Source organism: Pan troglodytes, chromosome 10 (assembly GCF_028858775.2).
Source record: "Pan troglodytes isolate AG18354 chromosome 10, NHGRI_mPanTro3-v2.0_pri, whole genome shotgun sequence".
NCBI lineage: Eukaryota > Metazoa > Chordata > Mammalia > Primates > Hominidae > Pan > Pan troglodytes.
Window position 1 is genome coordinate 38,511,901 of NC_072408.2, and position 17,252 is coordinate 38,529,152.

General features: G+C 48.6%; 3 protein-coding genes, 1 non-coding gene and 1 pseudogene across 7 annotated transcripts in view; 3 read left to right on the forward strand and 2 right to left on the reverse strand.

Moving 5' to 3' along the window:
- Positions 1 to 3,149, forward strand: LOC129135244 (DDIT3 upstream open reading frame protein). Its single transcript, XM_009425067.5, has 3 exons — positions 1 to 78; positions 2,734 to 2,781; positions 3,063 to 3,149. Exons 1-2 carry the CDS (start codon positions 16 to 18, stop codon positions 2,773 to 2,775), a joined length of 105 nt encoding a protein of 34 aa, XP_009423342.2. The 5' UTR covers positions 1 to 15; the 3' UTR covers positions 2,776 to 2,781; positions 3,063 to 3,149.
- On the forward strand, positions 1,238 to 1,333 carry MIR616 (microRNA mir-616). The gene has a single exon (NR_035945.1). It is a non-coding gene; the product is annotated as a microRNA mir-616 (primary transcript).
- Positions 3,012 to 3,895, forward strand: DDIT3 (DNA damage inducible transcript 3). The gene is made up of 2 exons (XM_009425065.3): positions 3,012 to 3,218; positions 3,307 to 3,895. Exons 1-2 carry the CDS (start codon positions 3,012 to 3,014, stop codon positions 3,676 to 3,678), a joined length of 579 nt encoding a protein of 192 aa, XP_009423340.1. The 3' UTR covers positions 3,679 to 3,895.
- Positions 3,833 to 17,252, reverse strand: part of MARS1 (methionyl-tRNA synthetase 1) — a 27,645-nt gene continuing 14,225 nt past the window's right edge. For 2 of the 4 annotated variants that reach the window (XM_054663138.2, XM_009425062.4), the window contains 12 exons: positions 16,002 to 16,076; positions 8,631 to 8,801; positions 8,396 to 8,491; positions 8,146 to 8,263; positions 7,535 to 7,748; positions 5,637 to 5,768; positions 5,430 to 5,534; positions 5,152 to 5,338; positions 4,497 to 4,568; positions 4,330 to 4,353; positions 4,151 to 4,243; positions 3,833 to 4,053 (listed from right to left, as the gene is read on the reverse strand). In XM_054663138.2, the coding sequence (XP_054519113.1) occupies positions 3,907 to 4,053; positions 4,151 to 4,243; positions 4,330 to 4,353; positions 4,497 to 4,568; positions 5,152 to 5,338; positions 5,430 to 5,534; positions 5,637 to 5,768; positions 7,535 to 7,748; positions 8,146 to 8,263; positions 8,396 to 8,491; positions 8,631 to 8,801; positions 16,002 to 16,076 (1,434 nt within the window). In that variant the 3' untranslated portion in view covers positions 3,833 to 3,906. The remainder of the gene's footprint in view (positions 4,054 to 4,150; positions 4,244 to 4,329; positions 4,354 to 4,496; positions 4,569 to 5,151; positions 5,339 to 5,429; positions 5,535 to 5,636; positions 5,769 to 7,534; positions 7,749 to 8,145; positions 8,264 to 8,395; positions 8,492 to 8,630; positions 8,802 to 16,001; positions 16,077 to 17,252) is intronic. The other 2 variants (XM_009425063.4, XM_054663139.2) reach the window with 1 other exon arrangement.
- On the reverse strand, positions 9,362 to 9,460 carry LOC112205110 (U6 spliceosomal RNA; annotated as a pseudogene).

Below are 17,252 nucleotides of genomic sequence, written 5' to 3' on the forward strand. Positions count from 1 at the left end.
GGCACTGAGCGTATCATGTTGAAGATGAGCGGGTGGCAGCGACAGAGCCAAAATCAGAGCTGGAACCTGAGAAGAGAGGCGAGTACTGATTCCCATCTACCCTTTACCCTCCCGTCTCCTCAAAGTTGGGGCGTCCGCTCTTTAGGATCGGCCTCACTCCTCCACAGTGAAGTTAGGGACCGTCCGAGAGAGGAATGGGGAGAGTCCCTTATTCTGGGGTGGTGCTTACAAACCCCTATTGCTTCGGACGACAGCGTCTCTCCACCCCTGCCCGGAGCCGGAACACGGGCCCTGCTCTGTGCTGCTGGGCAAAGGGACCTCGGTTGCCCTTGGGAAATTCATTCTTTCCTGTAGCCAACTTCAGGCCTCATCGTTAGGCCTGTCCGCGGGGAGGCAGGTCAGCAGGACACACCCCCGCTCTAAGACTGGGTGACCATCGCTCAGGCCGTTTCCGCCGCTTCGCCACCAGCGGGCCTTCTCCCTACCCCACCCCCAATTCTGTCTCAGTCTCAGTGCCTCTGGTGTCAGCATGGCCACCTCGGTAGCTGGGGCTACTGGACCCTGCAGCGGATAGGGGAACCTTGAGGAGACACAAGCCTTTGGGAGGGGTGCCGATGGACAGGGAGTGGTGTGTTTTCCTTTTGCCGTAGAGGTCTCTGGGCCTCCTGCACAAGAGAGCAGCCTGGATCTCTTAAGTGTAGGAGGCCATTTGGGGTCTCCCCAGGGTATTGTCCTTCCCTCGGGATTAGTCCCTGCCTCTTTAACCCGGTCCTGTCTCCCAGCTAATCTCTGTGTAACCATTGCATCAGGCCAGCCCCGTTTGGCTCTGCAGCCTTCTGACCTGAGGCTCCACTGCTGATGAAAGCCAAGTCCCACACAGTGGAAGGCAAGGGAGGGTTCCCCAGGGAGGACAGCCCTGCAGAGAAATACTTCGGGCAATATTGCATCTCTAGCCCCTAGGGATCGGCAGCTGCCACTCTGCTTCTGCCCCTTCCCTATGAGAGAGACTGAGGGGAGTTTATCCATTCATTCTTAACAAATACTTAATGAGGACCTACTGTGTGCCACACAGTTTGGGGCTCAGGGTACATCCTTGAGCAAGAGGAAAAAATCATCTCAGTGGGAGGCCTACAGTAAACAAAATATAAGTGCCACGGAGAAAGCTAAAGCAGAGAAAGGAATGGAGAATGTTCAGGATGGAGGTCAGAGTGTTACATCAGGTGGTCATGAATTACCTTAGGTAATTCCTCCACTCAAAACCCTCCAGTGACTTCCATGACATGAAACAGGAAGTCATTGGAGGGTTTGAGCAGAGGAATGACCTGTTTTAAAAGGCTCACTCAGGCTGCTGTATGGTGAATAGAGTTGCGGAGGGGTGGCAAGAGAAGAAATGGGAAGACCTTCTGCAGTCAGAAAGTTTCTGCAGTAATTTAGAGATGGTAGTGAATTGATCTAGATTGGAAACAATGGAATTAGAAGTGTTTAGATTCTTCTAAGCAAAGGTTTTAAAAACTCATTTTTAAAGAATGAGTTAAGGGCCGGGCATGGTGGCTCACGCCTGTAATCCCAGCACTTTGGGAGACCAGAGGTGGGTGGATCACATGAGGTCAGGAGTTCAAGACCAGCCTGGCCAACATGGTGAAACCCCATCTTTACTAAAAATACAAAAATTAGCCCGGCATGGCAGTGCATGCCTGTAATCCCAGCTACTCAGGAGGCTGAGGCAGGAGAATCGCTTGAACCCAGCAGGCGGAGGTTGCAGTGAGCCGACTGCGCCACTGCCTTCCAGCCTGGGCAAAAAAAGTGAGACCCGTCTCAGAAAAAAAGGAATGAGTTAAAATTTGCTAGTACTTTGGATTGCAGGGTGTGAGAGAAGAGGAATGAAGGATGATACCAAGGTTTTTAGCTTAAGCAACTACAGTTGTCATCTGAGATGGGGATGACCTTGGAAGGGGAAAATCAGCAAGAGTTTGCCTTTGCACATAGTCTTAGGCGCCTATTAGACATTGAAAAAGAAATGGCAAGTAGGCAGTAGACAGCAGAGTCTGAAGTTCTGGAAGAGGTCCAGACTGGAAATGTACATTTGGAGGATGTCAGCCCTGTGGGAATGGAGTTAGGAAAATGCTATGATTTGTTCCCTTCCCTGTAGTTTAGTCTTTACCCTGGCAGATTTGAGGCCTGCTTTGAATTTAGAGAAAGCTGAGTTGGCCAGGACTTTACTATTATGTAACCAGGACTACAAATGTCAGCAACTAAAAATAAAGAAAGTCAGGCCCTCTTCTGCCCTTCGAAATGGCTACAGGGACCAAGTATGCATACCCCACAAGACCAGAAGTAAGGAAGGACCAGTAGGAGGCTGGAGGTAAAAGAAAAATAAGGGCCCAGCACGGTAGCTCATGCCTATAATCCCAGCACTTTGGGAAGCGATGGATCACAAGGTTAAGAGATGGAGACCATCCTGGCCAACATAGTGAAAACCTATCTCTACTAAAAACACAAAAATTAGCTGGGCGTGGTGGCACGCGCCTGTAGTCCCAGCTACTCGGGAGGCAGAAGAATCACTTGAACCGAGGGGGCAGAGGTTGCAGTGAGCCGAGATCGCACCACTGCACTTCAGCCTGGCAACAGAGCAAGACTCAGTCTCAAAAAAAAAAAAAAAGAAAGAAAAAAAGAAAAAGTAAGTTGCCTCTCCCCCTTCCAAAAATGGCTGACATTTCTCTTTGTTGCCCACAGTGTTCAAGAAGGAAGTGTATCTTCATACATCACCACACCTGAAAGCAGGTAAACTTAACCTACCCTTTCCCAAAAATTTTAAACGGCAGGATAGTAAATATTTTAGATGCTAAAAGTCCTATAGTCTCTAGCGTGACTCTTCATCTCTGCCACTGTAGCACCAAAGCAGCCATAAACAATATGTAAATAAACAGATGTGGCTGTATTCCAATACAACTTTACCTACAAAAACAGGCATCAGACCAGCTTGCCAACTTGTGGCATAGACTGTTTGCTACATGGAGCTTGTTCCAGCCACTCCCCATTATCCTGCAGATGTGCTTTTCCAGACTGATCCAACTGCAGAGATGGCAGCTGAGTCACTGCCTTTCTCCTTCGGGACACTGTCCAGCTGGGAGCTGGAAGCCTGGTATGAGGACCTGCAAGAGGTCCTGTCTTCAGATGAAAATGGGGGTACCTATGTTTCACCTCCTGGAAATGAAGAGGTAAGAATGTTAGCCCTAAAGCTAAAGGGGGATGTTACCTTTCCCTTCTCAACTAATATCTATGTTCCCTTTCCTCATTTCCTTGAAGGAAGAATCAAAAATCTTCACCACTCTTGACCCTGCTTCTCTGGCTTGGCTGACTGAGGAGGAGCCAGAACCAGCAGAGGTCACAAGCACCTCCCAGAGCCCTCACTCTCCAGATTCCAGTCAGAGCTCCCTGGCTCAGGAGGAAGAGGAGGAAGACCAAGGGAGAACCAGGAAACGGAAACAGAGTGGCCATTCCCCAGCCCGGGCTGGAAAGCAGCGCATGAAGGAGAAAGAACAGGAGAATGAAAGGAAAGTGGCACAGCTAGCTGAAGAGAATGAACGGCTCAAGCAGGAAATCGAGCACCTGACCAGGGAAGTAGAGGCAACTCGCCGAGCTCTGATCGACCGAATGGTGAATCTGCACCAAGCATGAACAATTGGGAGCATCAGTCCCCCACTCGGGCCACACTACCCACCTTTCCCAGAAGTGGCTACTGACCACCCTCTCACTAGTGCCAATGATGTGACCCTCAATCCCACATACGCAGGGGGAAGGCTTGGAGTAGACAAAAGGAAAGGGTCTCAGCTTGTATATAGAGATTGTACATTTATTTATTACTGTCCCTATCTATTAAAGTGACTTTCTATGAGCCAAGGTCTTTTACTTTTTCTTCTTGCCTTTAGGGGCTTCAGGGGGTTTCCCCTCAGCTACTGCCAACTGTTTCTTTAGATCCAAGAGTTTCGCCACCTCCGCAGCAACCTCGTTCTTGTCTGCCTTTTGTGCTTTCAGTTCTCGGACAATGTTTCCCTAAGATAAAGGGGGGTGGGGAGGTAACAGTGAGGCAAGAAAAAGATCTATTTAGGATTCAGCTTGTCCAGTCTCCCACAGGGCTTAAGCTTCATACTTGTTTTGTCACTTCATCCATCAGCGCTTGTATCTGTTGTGGCCTGGCTGTTGTAACAGTCTCTACAACTGCTGGCTTCGGGGACGTTTTTGCCTGGAGAACAACAAAGTTATCACCAGCAACCATAAATATCCCCTAACCTCCAGTTTTATACAGCATCTCAGAGGGAAAGTGGTTACCTTTAAGTCGAAGGTCTCTTCTAGCTAAGACAGGAAAGAAAAACTGTAAGTGAGGAAGCGGCAGGGCCAAAAGATGGAAAGAGTGATGGGTGAGGACTACTTAGGGAAATTAAGGAAGTGATGCTGTGGCTGTTGTGGAGCCAGGGCACAGCCTTTAGCTTTCTCACCTGGCCCCCTCCAAAGCGCTGCCTTAAACTTTCAATCTGGTCATTTTCCAATTTTTGGAACAAGGGACTGACCTGTAAAAAAAGAGTTCCAGAATCATCTACTGATTGGATACAGACTCTACCATAGACTATACAGATGACCTCTCCAACCCCAATCTCTGATGTGTTTTAGAAAGAACGAGCTTAACACTGAGTTAATATCTGCTGATTTTAGGAAATTAGCTGTAGCTTTCCCTATGAAACCCCAAATAATTTGTAGGGTCAAAGATTCTTTAAGCTCTCCAAGGATGCTAGGCTGATCCAGAAGTTTAGCAATGTACTTACTTTTTCATTTTGTGTCAAAGAGGAAATGGCTTTCCTGTATTTTCCCTGCCCACTATCTGCTAGCATTATGGAGACTAGGTGATCACAGTGTTTCTTCAAATATCTGTTTACCAGTTAGTTTTGTGTGCCAGGTTCTGGTTTCTGGCATGAAGAACAATGAAGATGTACAGATAATTCTGGACTTGTGAACGACTACCAAGGACTTTGTATCAGAAACTTAGGAGTCCCATGACCAAAGTAACACTGGAGAGATGTTAGGTCTTCTCTCACCCACTCCAAAAGCTGCATGGCAAGAGTATCAATTTTAAGAGAGGCTGGCTCTTCCACCTACTGTGCCAATCTGGTGTCCTGCTGGTAAGGTACACAGGAAGTTTGTCAGCAGGATACTGCAGGCTGGAGGTGGGAGCTGCAGCTGGGCCTGGATTGTGGCACTAACCGTGGGCATGTAAGGCTGAAGCATGACAGAGAGCAAGGCAGCTATATTCACTGCCAAGCCAGTCACTGTTCCTGCCCGTTGCCTGAGGAAGAGGAGACATTAGTCAAGACCTCCAGGAGGATACAGCTTACAAGCCACTTTATGCCTTTAGCCAACCCTCCCCGCTTACCTACCTGTCAGCCTCACTGCCTTTAATCCGCTTCCAGGGCTCATTCACCTGAATATATTGGTTGCCATGTCGAGATATGGTGAGGATACTGCGCAAGGCATCCCGGATCCTGGGAAGGGAGGAAGCAGGCCAAGGTGTAATATCCTACAGAGACCAATACAAGGAGGCTCTCAACACGCCAGCAGAAAAGACAGAGGTGTCAGTTACTTACCGAACCTTCTCAAGTAGCTGGTGATAGTGCTGGAGCTCCAGGGTGACATGGGCCAGCAGGCGCTGATCATCAGGGGTGAGCACCATCTCAGGCACATAGCCCCCAAAGAACTTAGACACAAACATCCCAGCTCTTGGTTGGGAGTAGGAAAGCAGAAGTGGAAAAAAGAGGGGAAGTTATTATCCAGTCTCCTTGTTAGAATTTCACCCAATTTCCACAGCTGTACATTCTCTCAGGATTCCTGCCTGGAACAGGTAACTCCTGGCTCCCTCAAGCTAGTAGACAAGGCCTAACTAATTATTTACTCTTTCTCTCCCCTAAGAATCTGACTCTGCACATAAGAAACCTGATTAAGTTAAACAACTGTACCTCTTATTTTTAAGAAGTCATTACTCGGCCGGGCGCAGTGGCTCACGCCTAAAATCCCAGCACTCTGGGAGGCCGAGGTGGGCAGATCACCTGAGGTCAGAAGTTCAAGACCAGCCTGGCCTGGCCATGGTGAAACCTCGTCTCTACTAAAAATGCAAAAAATTTGCCGGGCGTGGTGGTGTGCACCTGTAATCCCAGCTACTCTGGAGGCTGAGGCAGGAGAATTGCTTGAACCCGGGAGGCGGAGGTTGCAGTGAGCCAAGATCGCGCCATTGCACTCCAGCCTGGGCAACAAGAGAGAAACTCCGTCTCAAAAAAAAAAAAAAAAAAGTCATTACTCAAAATGACCAAGCTGAGTATGTGTTAACTGCTATCAAACACCCTAGGCAAGTACTTTTTTTTTTTTTAATTTTTTTTTTTTTTTTTTTTTTTTTTTGAGGAGTCTCACTCTGTTGCCCAGGCTGGAGCACAGTGGCATGATCTTGGCTCACTGCAACCTTTGCCTCCTGGGTTCAAGTGATTCTCCTGCCTCAACCTCTTGAGTAGCTGGGATTACAGATGTGCGCCACCACGCCCGGCTACTTTTTGTATTTTTAGTGGAGACAGGGTTTCACCAGGTTGGCCAGGCTGGTCTCAAACTCCTGTAGGTAAGGACTATTTATTAAATGTGGTTAATTACCAAAGCTGAAAGTGAGTAGCAGGACTGACCTATAAGGGTCCAGGGCTCAGAGAGTGTGACTAAAGAATCCTAAATTCTGGAGGATACTGCTTTAGATTGCAGAAGAGCTGAGATAGGCACCAATGATAGAATGTGAGCCTAAGGTAACAAAAACTCTGAAGAGTATAGCAGAAGCCTTTTTTTTTTTTTTTTTTTTTTTTGAGACAGGATCTCCCTCTTTTGCCAAGGCTGGAGTGTAGGGGTACGAGTACTGCTCCACTGCAGCCTCAATCTCCCAAGTTCAAGAGACCATCCCGCCTCAGCATCCTGAGTGGCTGGGACTACAGGTGTGTGCCACCACGCCTGGCTGATTCCTTTTGTAGAGATGGGAGATTCATTATGTTGGTCAGGCAAGTCTTGAACTCCCGGCCTCAAGTGATCCTCCTGCCTCAGCCTCCCAAAGTGCTGGGATTACAAATGTAAGCCACCATGCCCAGCCCACAGAAGCCTCCTACCCCCACACCAAAATAACCCCTTTCTTCAGCCAAACTTTTCAATGATCTGCAGGTGAACTATTTTGCTGAGAGAGAATACATCTTCAATTCTACAAAGAACAGTAATAAGGAAACAATTTACAAAAACCCACTTTATAACCAACTTTGCTAAATCACATCTCTACAGCTAACTGTTCCATCAAGCACACATAGCCTAGTATGTGCTAGGAACAGATCCCAATTAATAGAAATCAACTTTCCACACTGTCCTCACAGCCTCCTGCCCATTTTCTAGTTCTCTCCACATTCCCATCTCCTGAGGGAAAATGAGCCCCACCCCAGCTCACTGCTAACTCTGACCCCTTACCAAGTCCTACCTGTTGATGAAGTTGCCCAGGTTGTTAAGCAGCTCAGAATTATTCTTCAGCAGCAGGTCCGTCCAGGAGAAAGCACTGTCCTGGCCCTCAGGCCGAATGTACAGCAGATAGAAGCGCCAGATGTCAGCAGGGATCCCCGTGTCCTGGGCCATGTCCCCAAACACTCCCACACCGCGGCTCTTAGAGAATTTCCCATCCTCATAGTTCAGGTACTCTGGACAGAGGAGAATGAGTGAGAACCATCTGCTCACATCACATCCTTCCCCTCTCTAGCCCACTAACTCTTCCTTCTTTCCTCTTTCTAACCTCAACTATGGGTGTCTAGCAACATTTCTCCTTAAGGGGCTGGTATGCTCAGATTTTGGGAGTCCCTTCCTATCCATTCTGGCCCTTTTTTCTCTTTGCTTATATCTACTAAAGAGTTTTAGCTTTAGACTTTTGCTTTCTTCAGGTTCTTGTTCGTTTCTCTAGGTTGAGTTCTCATTTTAATTATTTCCTATTTCAGCTCAACTCCTAACTCAAGATAGCAGCTCTCCAAGATCTTTTTCCAAGTACTGCCTCACCCCTCATTTCCTATGAACACCCCATCAGTAGTCTTCCAGGGTACTTACCTGTAGCAATGAGGTGGCTGACCAAGGTATAGTTATCCTCAGCTCCTAGGGCTGAGCAAGGAAAGACTAAGCTATGGAAAGGAACATTGTCTTTGGCCATGAACTGATACAGGTCCACCTAGGGGAATGTGGTTAGGAGAGATTTCCTGAGACCTTCTTCAAAGGCCCAAGGAAGACCAGACACCCAACCCTAACACCCACACCCTACCGCCTACCCTCCCCATGCACAGCCTAACCAAGAACTGCTCACTTGCTCTGGGTTCTTCCACCATCTCTCCCACTGGTCTGTGTAGTTGGCTGTGATGGACAGATAGCCAATAGTGGCATCAAACCAGACATAGAATACCTGGAGGTCAGAAGGAGGTAAACATGTTAGGGACCAATCCAAAGTCTCAAACTGAAACAAGACATAATCAGCAGTCTACTCTGCTAGCCCAGGGTTTCAACACCAAGGCTGAATGATATGAATAAAAAAGGGTTTTTACCTTGTCTTCAAAACCTTCTAAGGGTACAGGGGTTCCCCATTTGAGGTCTCGGGTTATGCAGCGTGGCTTGAGGCCATCCCGAAGCCAAGAACGGGTGATAAACTGGGCATTGGGTGTCCAGTCACTGCCAGGCAATGTCCTCCCCAACCACTCCTCCAGTCGCTTCTCCAGCTGAGATAACGGAGAAAGAGGGCTGATTTAGGAAAGTCTCATATATGGTTAGCATAAGGATAAACACATATAACCTTTTTGGAGCACAATTTGGCAATATATAACTTTTTTTTTGGAGACAGAGTCTTGCTCTGTCACCCAGACTGGAGTGCAGTGGTGCAATCATAATCACAGCTCACTGCAGCCTAAACCTCCTGGGCTCAAGCAATCCTCCTACCTCAACCTCCCCAGTAGCTGGGACCACAGGTGCACACCACCATGCCAGACTGTAATTTTTGTAGAAACAGGGTTTTGCCACATTGCCCAGGCTGGTCTTGAACTCCTGAGCTCAAGCAATGTGCCCACCTCAGCCTCCAAAAGGGCTGAGACTACAGTTGTGAGCCACCCTGCCCAGCCTTAACTAGATTTTTAACACACAGCCAGGGGCAGTGGCTTGCGCCTGTAATCCCAGCTACTCCGAAGGCTGACGCAGGAGGATCACTTGAGGGCAGGAGTTCATGACCATCCTGGGCAACACAGCAAAATCCTGTCCCTAAAAAAAATTTTTTTTTTTAATTTTTAAAAATATGGAACACTTCACAAGTTTGCATGTCATTCTTGTGCAGAGGATGTGCTAATCTTGTCCATATCAGGGTCTCACTGTCACCCAGGCTGGAGTACAGTGGCACATCATGGCTCACTGCAGCCTCAACCTCCCAGGCTTAAGTGATCCTTCCACCTCAGCCTCCTGAGTAGCTGGCACTACAGGCACGTGCCACCACACCTGGTTAATTTTTGTATTTTTAGTAGAGATGGGTTTCACCAAGTTGCCCACCCTGGTCTCAAACTCCTGGGGTCAAGCAATTCTCCCGCCTCAGCCTCCCAAAGTGTTGGAAGTTGGAATTACAGGCATAAGCCACCATGCCCAACCAATTTTTTCTTTTTTTTAATACAGACAGGGTCTTGCTTTGTTGCCCAGGCTACTCTCAAACTCCTGGCTTCCAGCGATCCTCCTGCCTCAGCCTCCCAAAGTGCTGGAATTACAGGCATGAACCACCATGGCCAGCTGAGGAAGTGCAAAAAAGAAAAAAAAAAAATTTCTTTTTTTTTTTTTTTTTAAGGTAGGGTGTCACTCTATTGCCCAGGCTGGTCTTAAACTCCAAGGCTCAAGCAATCCTCCAGCCTTGGCCTCCCAAAGCATTGGGATTACAGGTGTAAACCAGCATGCCCAACCAAAAAAAAATTTTTTTTGAGCTGGAGTCTTGCTCAGCTGCCCGGGCTGGAGTGCAGTGGCACGATCTCAGCTCACTGCAACCTCCCCACCTCCAGGTTCAAGCGATTCTCCTGCCTCAGCCTCCTGAGTAGCTGGGACTACAGGTCGGTGCCACCAAGCCTGGCTAATTTTTGTATTTTTAGTAGAGATGGGGTTTCACCATGTTGGCCAGGATGGTCTCGGTCTATTGACCTCATGATCCGCCTGCCTTGGCCTCCCAAACTGCTGGGATTACAGGCGTGAGTCACCATGCCCAAATTTTTTTTAATCAGCCAGGCATGGTAGTACACGCCTGTAGTCCCAACTATGCAGAAGGCTGAAGCAAAAGGATAACTTGAGCCCGGGAGTTTGAGAGTGCGGTGAGCTATGATTGTGCCACTGCACTCCAGCCTGGGTGACAGAGTGAGACCCTGTCTCTAGAAAAAAATTTTGTTTGAACACACTTGGCTATATACCCTTAGTCTAGGGGAGGAATCAGGATTGCCAACAAATCCTAAACTCTTTTTAATAGGTTATTTTTTTTGGAGACATACCAGCAAAGCAATTCTGAAATTGTTTTAGGTATATTGTAGGATTGAGCTAATAAGTAAATGTGCTGATGCCTATTGAGAACCAGGACACCTACAGTGGAAGAAGGTAGATAGAGACATGAAATAAATAAGAGAAAGTGACGAAGAACTCTGTGGGGATGGACTGAAATTGCAGGTGTCCGTGTGAACTTAAAATAAATACCAACTGGCCAGGCACAATGGCTCACGCCTGTAATCCCAGCACTTCAGGAGGCCAAGGCAGGCGGATCACCTGAGGTCAGGAGTTGGAGACCAGCCTGGCCAACATGGTGAAACCCTGTTTCTACTAAAAATACAAAAAAAATTAGCTGGGTGTGGTGGCAGGTGCCTGTAATCCCAGCTACTCGGGAGGCTGAGGCAGGAGAATCGCTTGAATCCTGGAGGTGGCAATTGCAGTGAGCCAAGATAGTGCCACTGCACTCCAGCCTAGGTGACAGCAAGACCCTGTCTCAAAACAAACAAACAAAAAACAAATACCAACTCTCTTTGATAAAAGGTCCTAGTAGCAAAGACACCCAGTAGCAATGAGCACATCTACCACCTAGATTTTGGTATCTAATACTGTTCCCTACTAAATTAAACTCAAGGTTGGTGACATGGTTGATTTCAAGGCTGAACCAGATGAACCTAGAGTATTTTTTTATGCCACAAATTAAGGAAGTGTTTAAAACATGATGGGAGATCTCAAAAGCAGACAAGCCACCTTGAATACATTCCTACTGATGAAATAAGTAACAATTTGAACATGAAAATAAATTTAGGACAGGAAAGGATTATAAGAAATTGAAAAAAATAGGAATCCATGAGTCTATACTGATAATAAATAGTTAACTAAATTAAAAAATAAATGGAGGGAGAAGGATAAATAGAGGGTAGTGGTAGAGTTGGAAAATCACCATAATAAAGATTGATTCAGGTAAGAATGATCAATGAATGCTACATTTATAGGGAATATTTTGTTCACGAAGAGCAAAGTATTGCATGGTCTTTAAAGTGTATTCCCTCAAGGCTGGGCGCGGTGGCTCACACCTGTAATCCCAGCACTTTGGGAGGCTAAGGCGGGTGAATCATTTGAGGTCAGAAGTTTGAGACCAGCCTGGCCAACATAGTGAAACCCCATCTCTATTAGAAATACAAAAATGCTCTCCCTCTACCCTCTACCCTCTACCTCTACCTCTACCTCTCCCCACGGTCTCCCTCTGATGCCGAGCCGAAGCTGGACTGTACTGCCGCCATCTCTGCTCACTGCAACCTCCCTGCCTGATTCTCCTGCCTCAGCCTGCCGAGTGCCTGCGATTGCAGGCGCGTGCCACCACGCCTGACTGGTTTTCGTATTTTTTTGGTGGAGATGGGGTTTGGCTGTTTTGGCCGGGCTGGTCTCCAGCTCCTAACCGCCAGTGATCCGCCAGCCTCGGCCTCCCGAGGTGCCGGGATTGCAGACGGAGTCTTGTTCACTCAGTGCTCAGTGGTGCCCAGGCTGGAGTGCAGTGGCGTGATCTCGGCTCGCTACAACCTCCACCTCCCAGCCGCCTGCCTTGGCCTCCCAAAGTGCCGAGATTGCAGCCTCTGCTGGGCCGCCACCCCGTCTGGGAAGTGAGGAGCGTCTCTGCCTGGCCGCCCATCGTCTGGGATGTGAGGAGCCCCTCTGCCTGGCTGCCCAGTCTGGAAAGTGAGGAGCATCTCTGCCCGGCCGCCATCCCATCTAGGAAGTGAGGAGCGCCTCTTCCCGGCCGCCATCCCATCTAGGAAGTGAGGAGTGTCTCTGCCCGGCCGCCCATCGTCTGAGATGTGGGGAGCACCTCTGCCCCGCCGCCCCGTCTGGGATGTGAGGAGCGCCTCTGCCCGGCCGCCGCATCTGAGAAGTGAGGAGACCCTCCGCCTGGCAGCCGCCCCATCTGAGAAGTGAGGAGCCCCTCCGCCCGGCAGCTACCCCGTCTGGGAAGTGAGGAGCGTCTCCGCCCAGCAGCCACCCCGTCTGGGAGGGAGGTGGGGGTCAGCCCCCACCAGGCCAGCCGCCCCTTCCGGGAGGGAGGTGGGGGGCCAGACCCCCACCTGGCCAGCCGCCCCGTCCGGGAGGGAGGTGGGGGGCCAGCCCCCCGCCCGGCCAACCGCCCCGTCCGGGAGGGAGGTGGGGGGCCAGCCCCCCGCCCGGCCAGCCACCCCATCCGGGAGGGAGGTGGGGGGTCAGCCCCCGCCCGGTCAGCCGCCCCGTCCGGGAGGTGAGGGGCGCCTCTGCCCGGCCGCCCCTACTGGGAAGTGAGGAGCCCCTCTGCCCGGCCACCACCCCGTCTGGGAGGTGTACCCAACAGCTCATTGAGAACAGGCCATGAAGACAATGTCGGTTTTATGGAATAGAAAAGGGGGAAAGGTGGGGAAAAGATTGAGAAATCGGATGGTTGCCGTGTCTGTGTAGAAAGAAGTACACATGGGAGACTTTTCATTTTATTCTGTACTAAGAAAAATTCTTCTGCCTTGGGATCCTGTTGATCTATGACCTTACCCCCAACCCCATGCTCTCTGAAACATGTGCTGTGTCCACTCAGGGTTAAATGGATAAAGGGCGGTGCAAGATGTGCTTTGTTAAACAGATGCTTGAAGGCAGCATGCTCGTTAAGAGTCATCACCACTCCCTAATCTCAAGTACCCAGGGACACAAACACTGCGGAAGGCTGCAGGGTACTCTGCCTAGGAAAACCAGAGACCTTTGTTCACTTGTTTATCTGCTGACCTTCCCTCCACTATTGTCCTATGACCCTGCCAAATCCCCCTCTGCGAGAAACACCCAAGAATGATCAATTTAAAAAAAAAAAAAAAAAGACAAAAATTAGCCAGGCATGGTGGTATGTGCCTGTAATCCCAGCTACTCGAAGGCTGAGACAGGAGAATCACTTGAACCTGGGAGGTGGAGGTTGCAGTGAGCTGAAATCACAACACTGCACTACAGTCTGGGCAACAGAGCGGGACTCCATCTCAAGAAAAGAAAAAAATAAAGTGTATTCCCAGACTGCTCATAAGTTGCAATGGGGAAAATATTAATCACACAGTGGACAAATTGAATAACACCTGACCAAACAAAATTAAGATTCCCAGTGAAGGGGATGGCCATCACGTGGTTCTGAAAAGGACACAATGTCATTTATGTAGTATTCCAACCAAGAATGCATAGCCTGAAATCATGAGGAAACACCCAACAAACCCAACCTGAGGACTATTATATTTTATGTATTTATTTATTTTTGAGACAGGGTCTCACTTTGCTGCCCAGACTGGAATGCAGTGGTGCAATCATGGCTCACTATAGCTTCCAGCTCCTGGGCTCAAAGCAAACCTCCTACCTTAGCCTCCCAAGTAGCTGGGGCCAGAGATGTGCACCACCACATTTGGCTAATTTTTTCTTTTTTTCTTTTCTTTTTTTTTTTTTTTTTTGATACAGAGTCTCAGTCTGTCACCCAAGCTGCAGTGCAATGGTTCAATCATGGCTCACTGCAGCCTCAAACCTTCCCAGGTTCAGGTGATCTTCCCACCTCAGCCTCCTGAGTAGCTGGGACTACAGCTGCTCACAACTCACCCAGTTAACTTCTGTATTTTTTGTAGAGATGGGGTCTCACCATGTTGCCCAGGCTGGTCTCAAAGTCCTAGGCTCAAGTCATCCGCCCACCTAGGTAGGCCTTGCAAAATGTTAGGATTAACGCGTGAGCCACTGCACCCAGGCCAGGTTAATTGTTTCACTGTTTGTAGAGTCAGGGTCTTGCCATGTTGCTCAGGCTGGTCTCAAACCCCTGGGCTCAAGCAATCCTCCCACCTCAGCCTCCCAAAGTAATGGAATTACAGGAGTGAGTCACTGCATGTGGCCTTTAATTTTTTTATGCTTTAGAGATAGAGTCTCACTCTGTTGCCCAGGCTGGAGTGTAGTGGCACAATCACAGCTCACTGTAACCTCAAATTCCTAGGCTCAAATGATCCTCCCACCTCAGCCTCTTGCATAGCTGAGACTACAGGATCGCACCACCATACCCGGCTAATTTTTCAATTATGTTGTAAAGACAGTGTCTCACTATGTTTTCCAGGCTGGTCTCCAACTCCTGGCATCAAGAGATCCTCCCACCTCAGCCTCCTAAAGTGCTAGGATTACAGGCATGATAAGCCACTGCACCCAGCCTATTTTTTTTTTTCTCCAAGCCCAGGGTACAGAAGGAAGAACACTGTATTTTAAAAAGGAGGTCAGGCTGGGATGATGGCTCACACCTGTAATCCCTGCACATTGGGAGGCCGAGGTGGATGGATTACCTGAGGTCAGGAGTTCGAGACCAGCCTGGCCAACATGGTGAAACCCCATCTCTACTAAAAATACAAAAATTAGCCAGGCATGGTGGCAGGCACCTGTAATCCCAGCTACTTGGGAGGCTGATGCAGAGGAATCGCTTGAACCTGGGAGGCAGAGGTTGCAGTGAGCCAAGACCGTGCCATTGCACTCCAGTGTGGGCAACAAGAGAGAAGCTCCATCTCAAAAAAAAAAACAAATTAGGAGGTCAGTGCTGGACACAGTTGCTCATGCCTCTAATCCCAACACGTTTGCAGGCAGAGGCAGGAGAACTGCTTGAGCCCAAGAGTTTGACACCAGCCTGGGTAACATAGTGAGAACCCATCTCTACAAAAGCATTTTAAAAATTAGTCAGGTGGCCCAGTGCGGTGGCTCACACCTGTAATCCCAGCACTTTGGGAGGCTGAGCCAGGCAGATCATCTGAGGTCAGGAGTTTGAGACCAGCCTGGTCAACATGGCAAAACCCTGTCTCTACTAAAAATACAAAAATTAGCCGGGCATGGTGGCGGGCACCTGTAATCCCAGCTATTCTGGAGGCTGACGCAGGAGAATCACTTGAACCCAGGAGGTGAAGGTTGCAGTGAGCCAAGATTGCACCATTGCACACCAGCCTGGGCGACAAGAGCGAAACTCTGTCTCAAAAAAAAAAAAAAAAAAAAAATCAGTCAGGCATGGTACTTGGGAGGCTGAGGTGAGAGGACTGCTTGGTCCTAGGAGATCAAGGCTGCAGTGAGCTATGATCATGCTGCATTCCAGCTTAGGTGACAGAGTGAGAACCTATCCCTTAAAAAAAAAAAAGAGAGACATAAAAATACTTTTATATGCATATGACATTTCTGAATAGACACAAAGGAAAAAGTAGTAAATACCTCTCGCAAGTGGGCCTGGGGCTTTCACTTTGTGCCCTTTAATCTATTTCATCTCTTGACAATAGTATGTACAATTCTTAATGGAAATTTAAAACTTTTAAGAGTAATCTGCTCTCAGTATTTGTGGCTAAGGCAGAGGGGACAGAAGAGGCCTCCTGAAAACTAGGTTGAGAGAAAAGCTCACTTACCTTAGGCAGGTCCAGAAACAGGTGCTGGGTCGACTGCACCACAGGGCATGATCGGCAGACTTTACACTGAGGCTTCTGCGAAGGAAAATTCCAGAGGACAGATCAGGCCTGCAGGCCAGGGGAGGGGTCCAGGCAAGGGGAGGAGCAGAGAAGGATTAGCTCCTCAGTCTGCCATCTAGTTTAGCTTCAGGCTCACACTCCAATAACTCTACTATGTGGCCTGCTCTAAACATGGAGACTCAAATCTTCTCAGTATAACTCCATTTGTTCTCAGAGTTTCAGATCTCTGTCCCATCACACCAGAGTAAAAAAAGCATTCTCTGAGCACAGGCTAGGTACAGAGCACTGCACTGTACTTGGCTGTGTGAGGGGAGGAAGGAGTGATGAAGTGAAGACATAGCCCCTCTCTTTGAGGAAGCTACAAGTCAGGGAGAGATGGCTTATATAAGAAACAAGTGTGGGCCGGGCGCGGTGGCTCACGCCTGTAATTCCGGCATTTTGGGAGGCCGAGGCAGGCGGATCATGAGGTCAAGAGATTGAGACCATCCTGGCCAACATAGTGAAACCCCGTCTCTACTAAAAATACAAAAATTAGCTGGGCATGGTGGCGTGCACCTGTAGTCCCAGCTACTTGGGAGGCTGAGGCAGAATTGCTTGAACCTGAGAGGCAGAGGTTGCAGTGAGCCAAGATCACGCCACCGCACTCCAGGCTGCTGACAGAGCAGACTCTGTCTCAAAAAAAAAAAAAGGAAAAAGACACAAGTGTGGCTGAGCACCGTGGCTCACGCCTATAATCCCAACACTTTGGGAGGCTGAGGCAGGTGGAACACCTGAGGTCAGGAGTTCAAATCCAGCCTGGCCAGCATGGTGAAACCTCGTCTCTACTAAAAATACAAAATTAGCCGGGTTTGGTAGTGCGCGCCTGTAATCCCAGTTACTCAGGAGGCTGAGGCAGGAGAATCACTTGAACCTGGGTGGTGGAGATTGCACTGAGCCGAGATCGCGCCATTGCACTCCAGCCTGGGCAACAAGAGCAAAACTCCATCTCAAAAAAAAAAAAAAAAAAGAAACAAGTGCAGATCTTTACAAAATAAATTTATTTGTGTGGCATAAACTGACTATATAAACATGGAAGGGTGATTGCTAATGGAGTGAACAGTTAGGTGGAGCTAATGAATGAAAACTTTCGAGTTTTTTGTTGTTGCTGTTTTTTCCATCTTTCAGAGAGGGCTTTGTAGTAGAGTTTTGTTG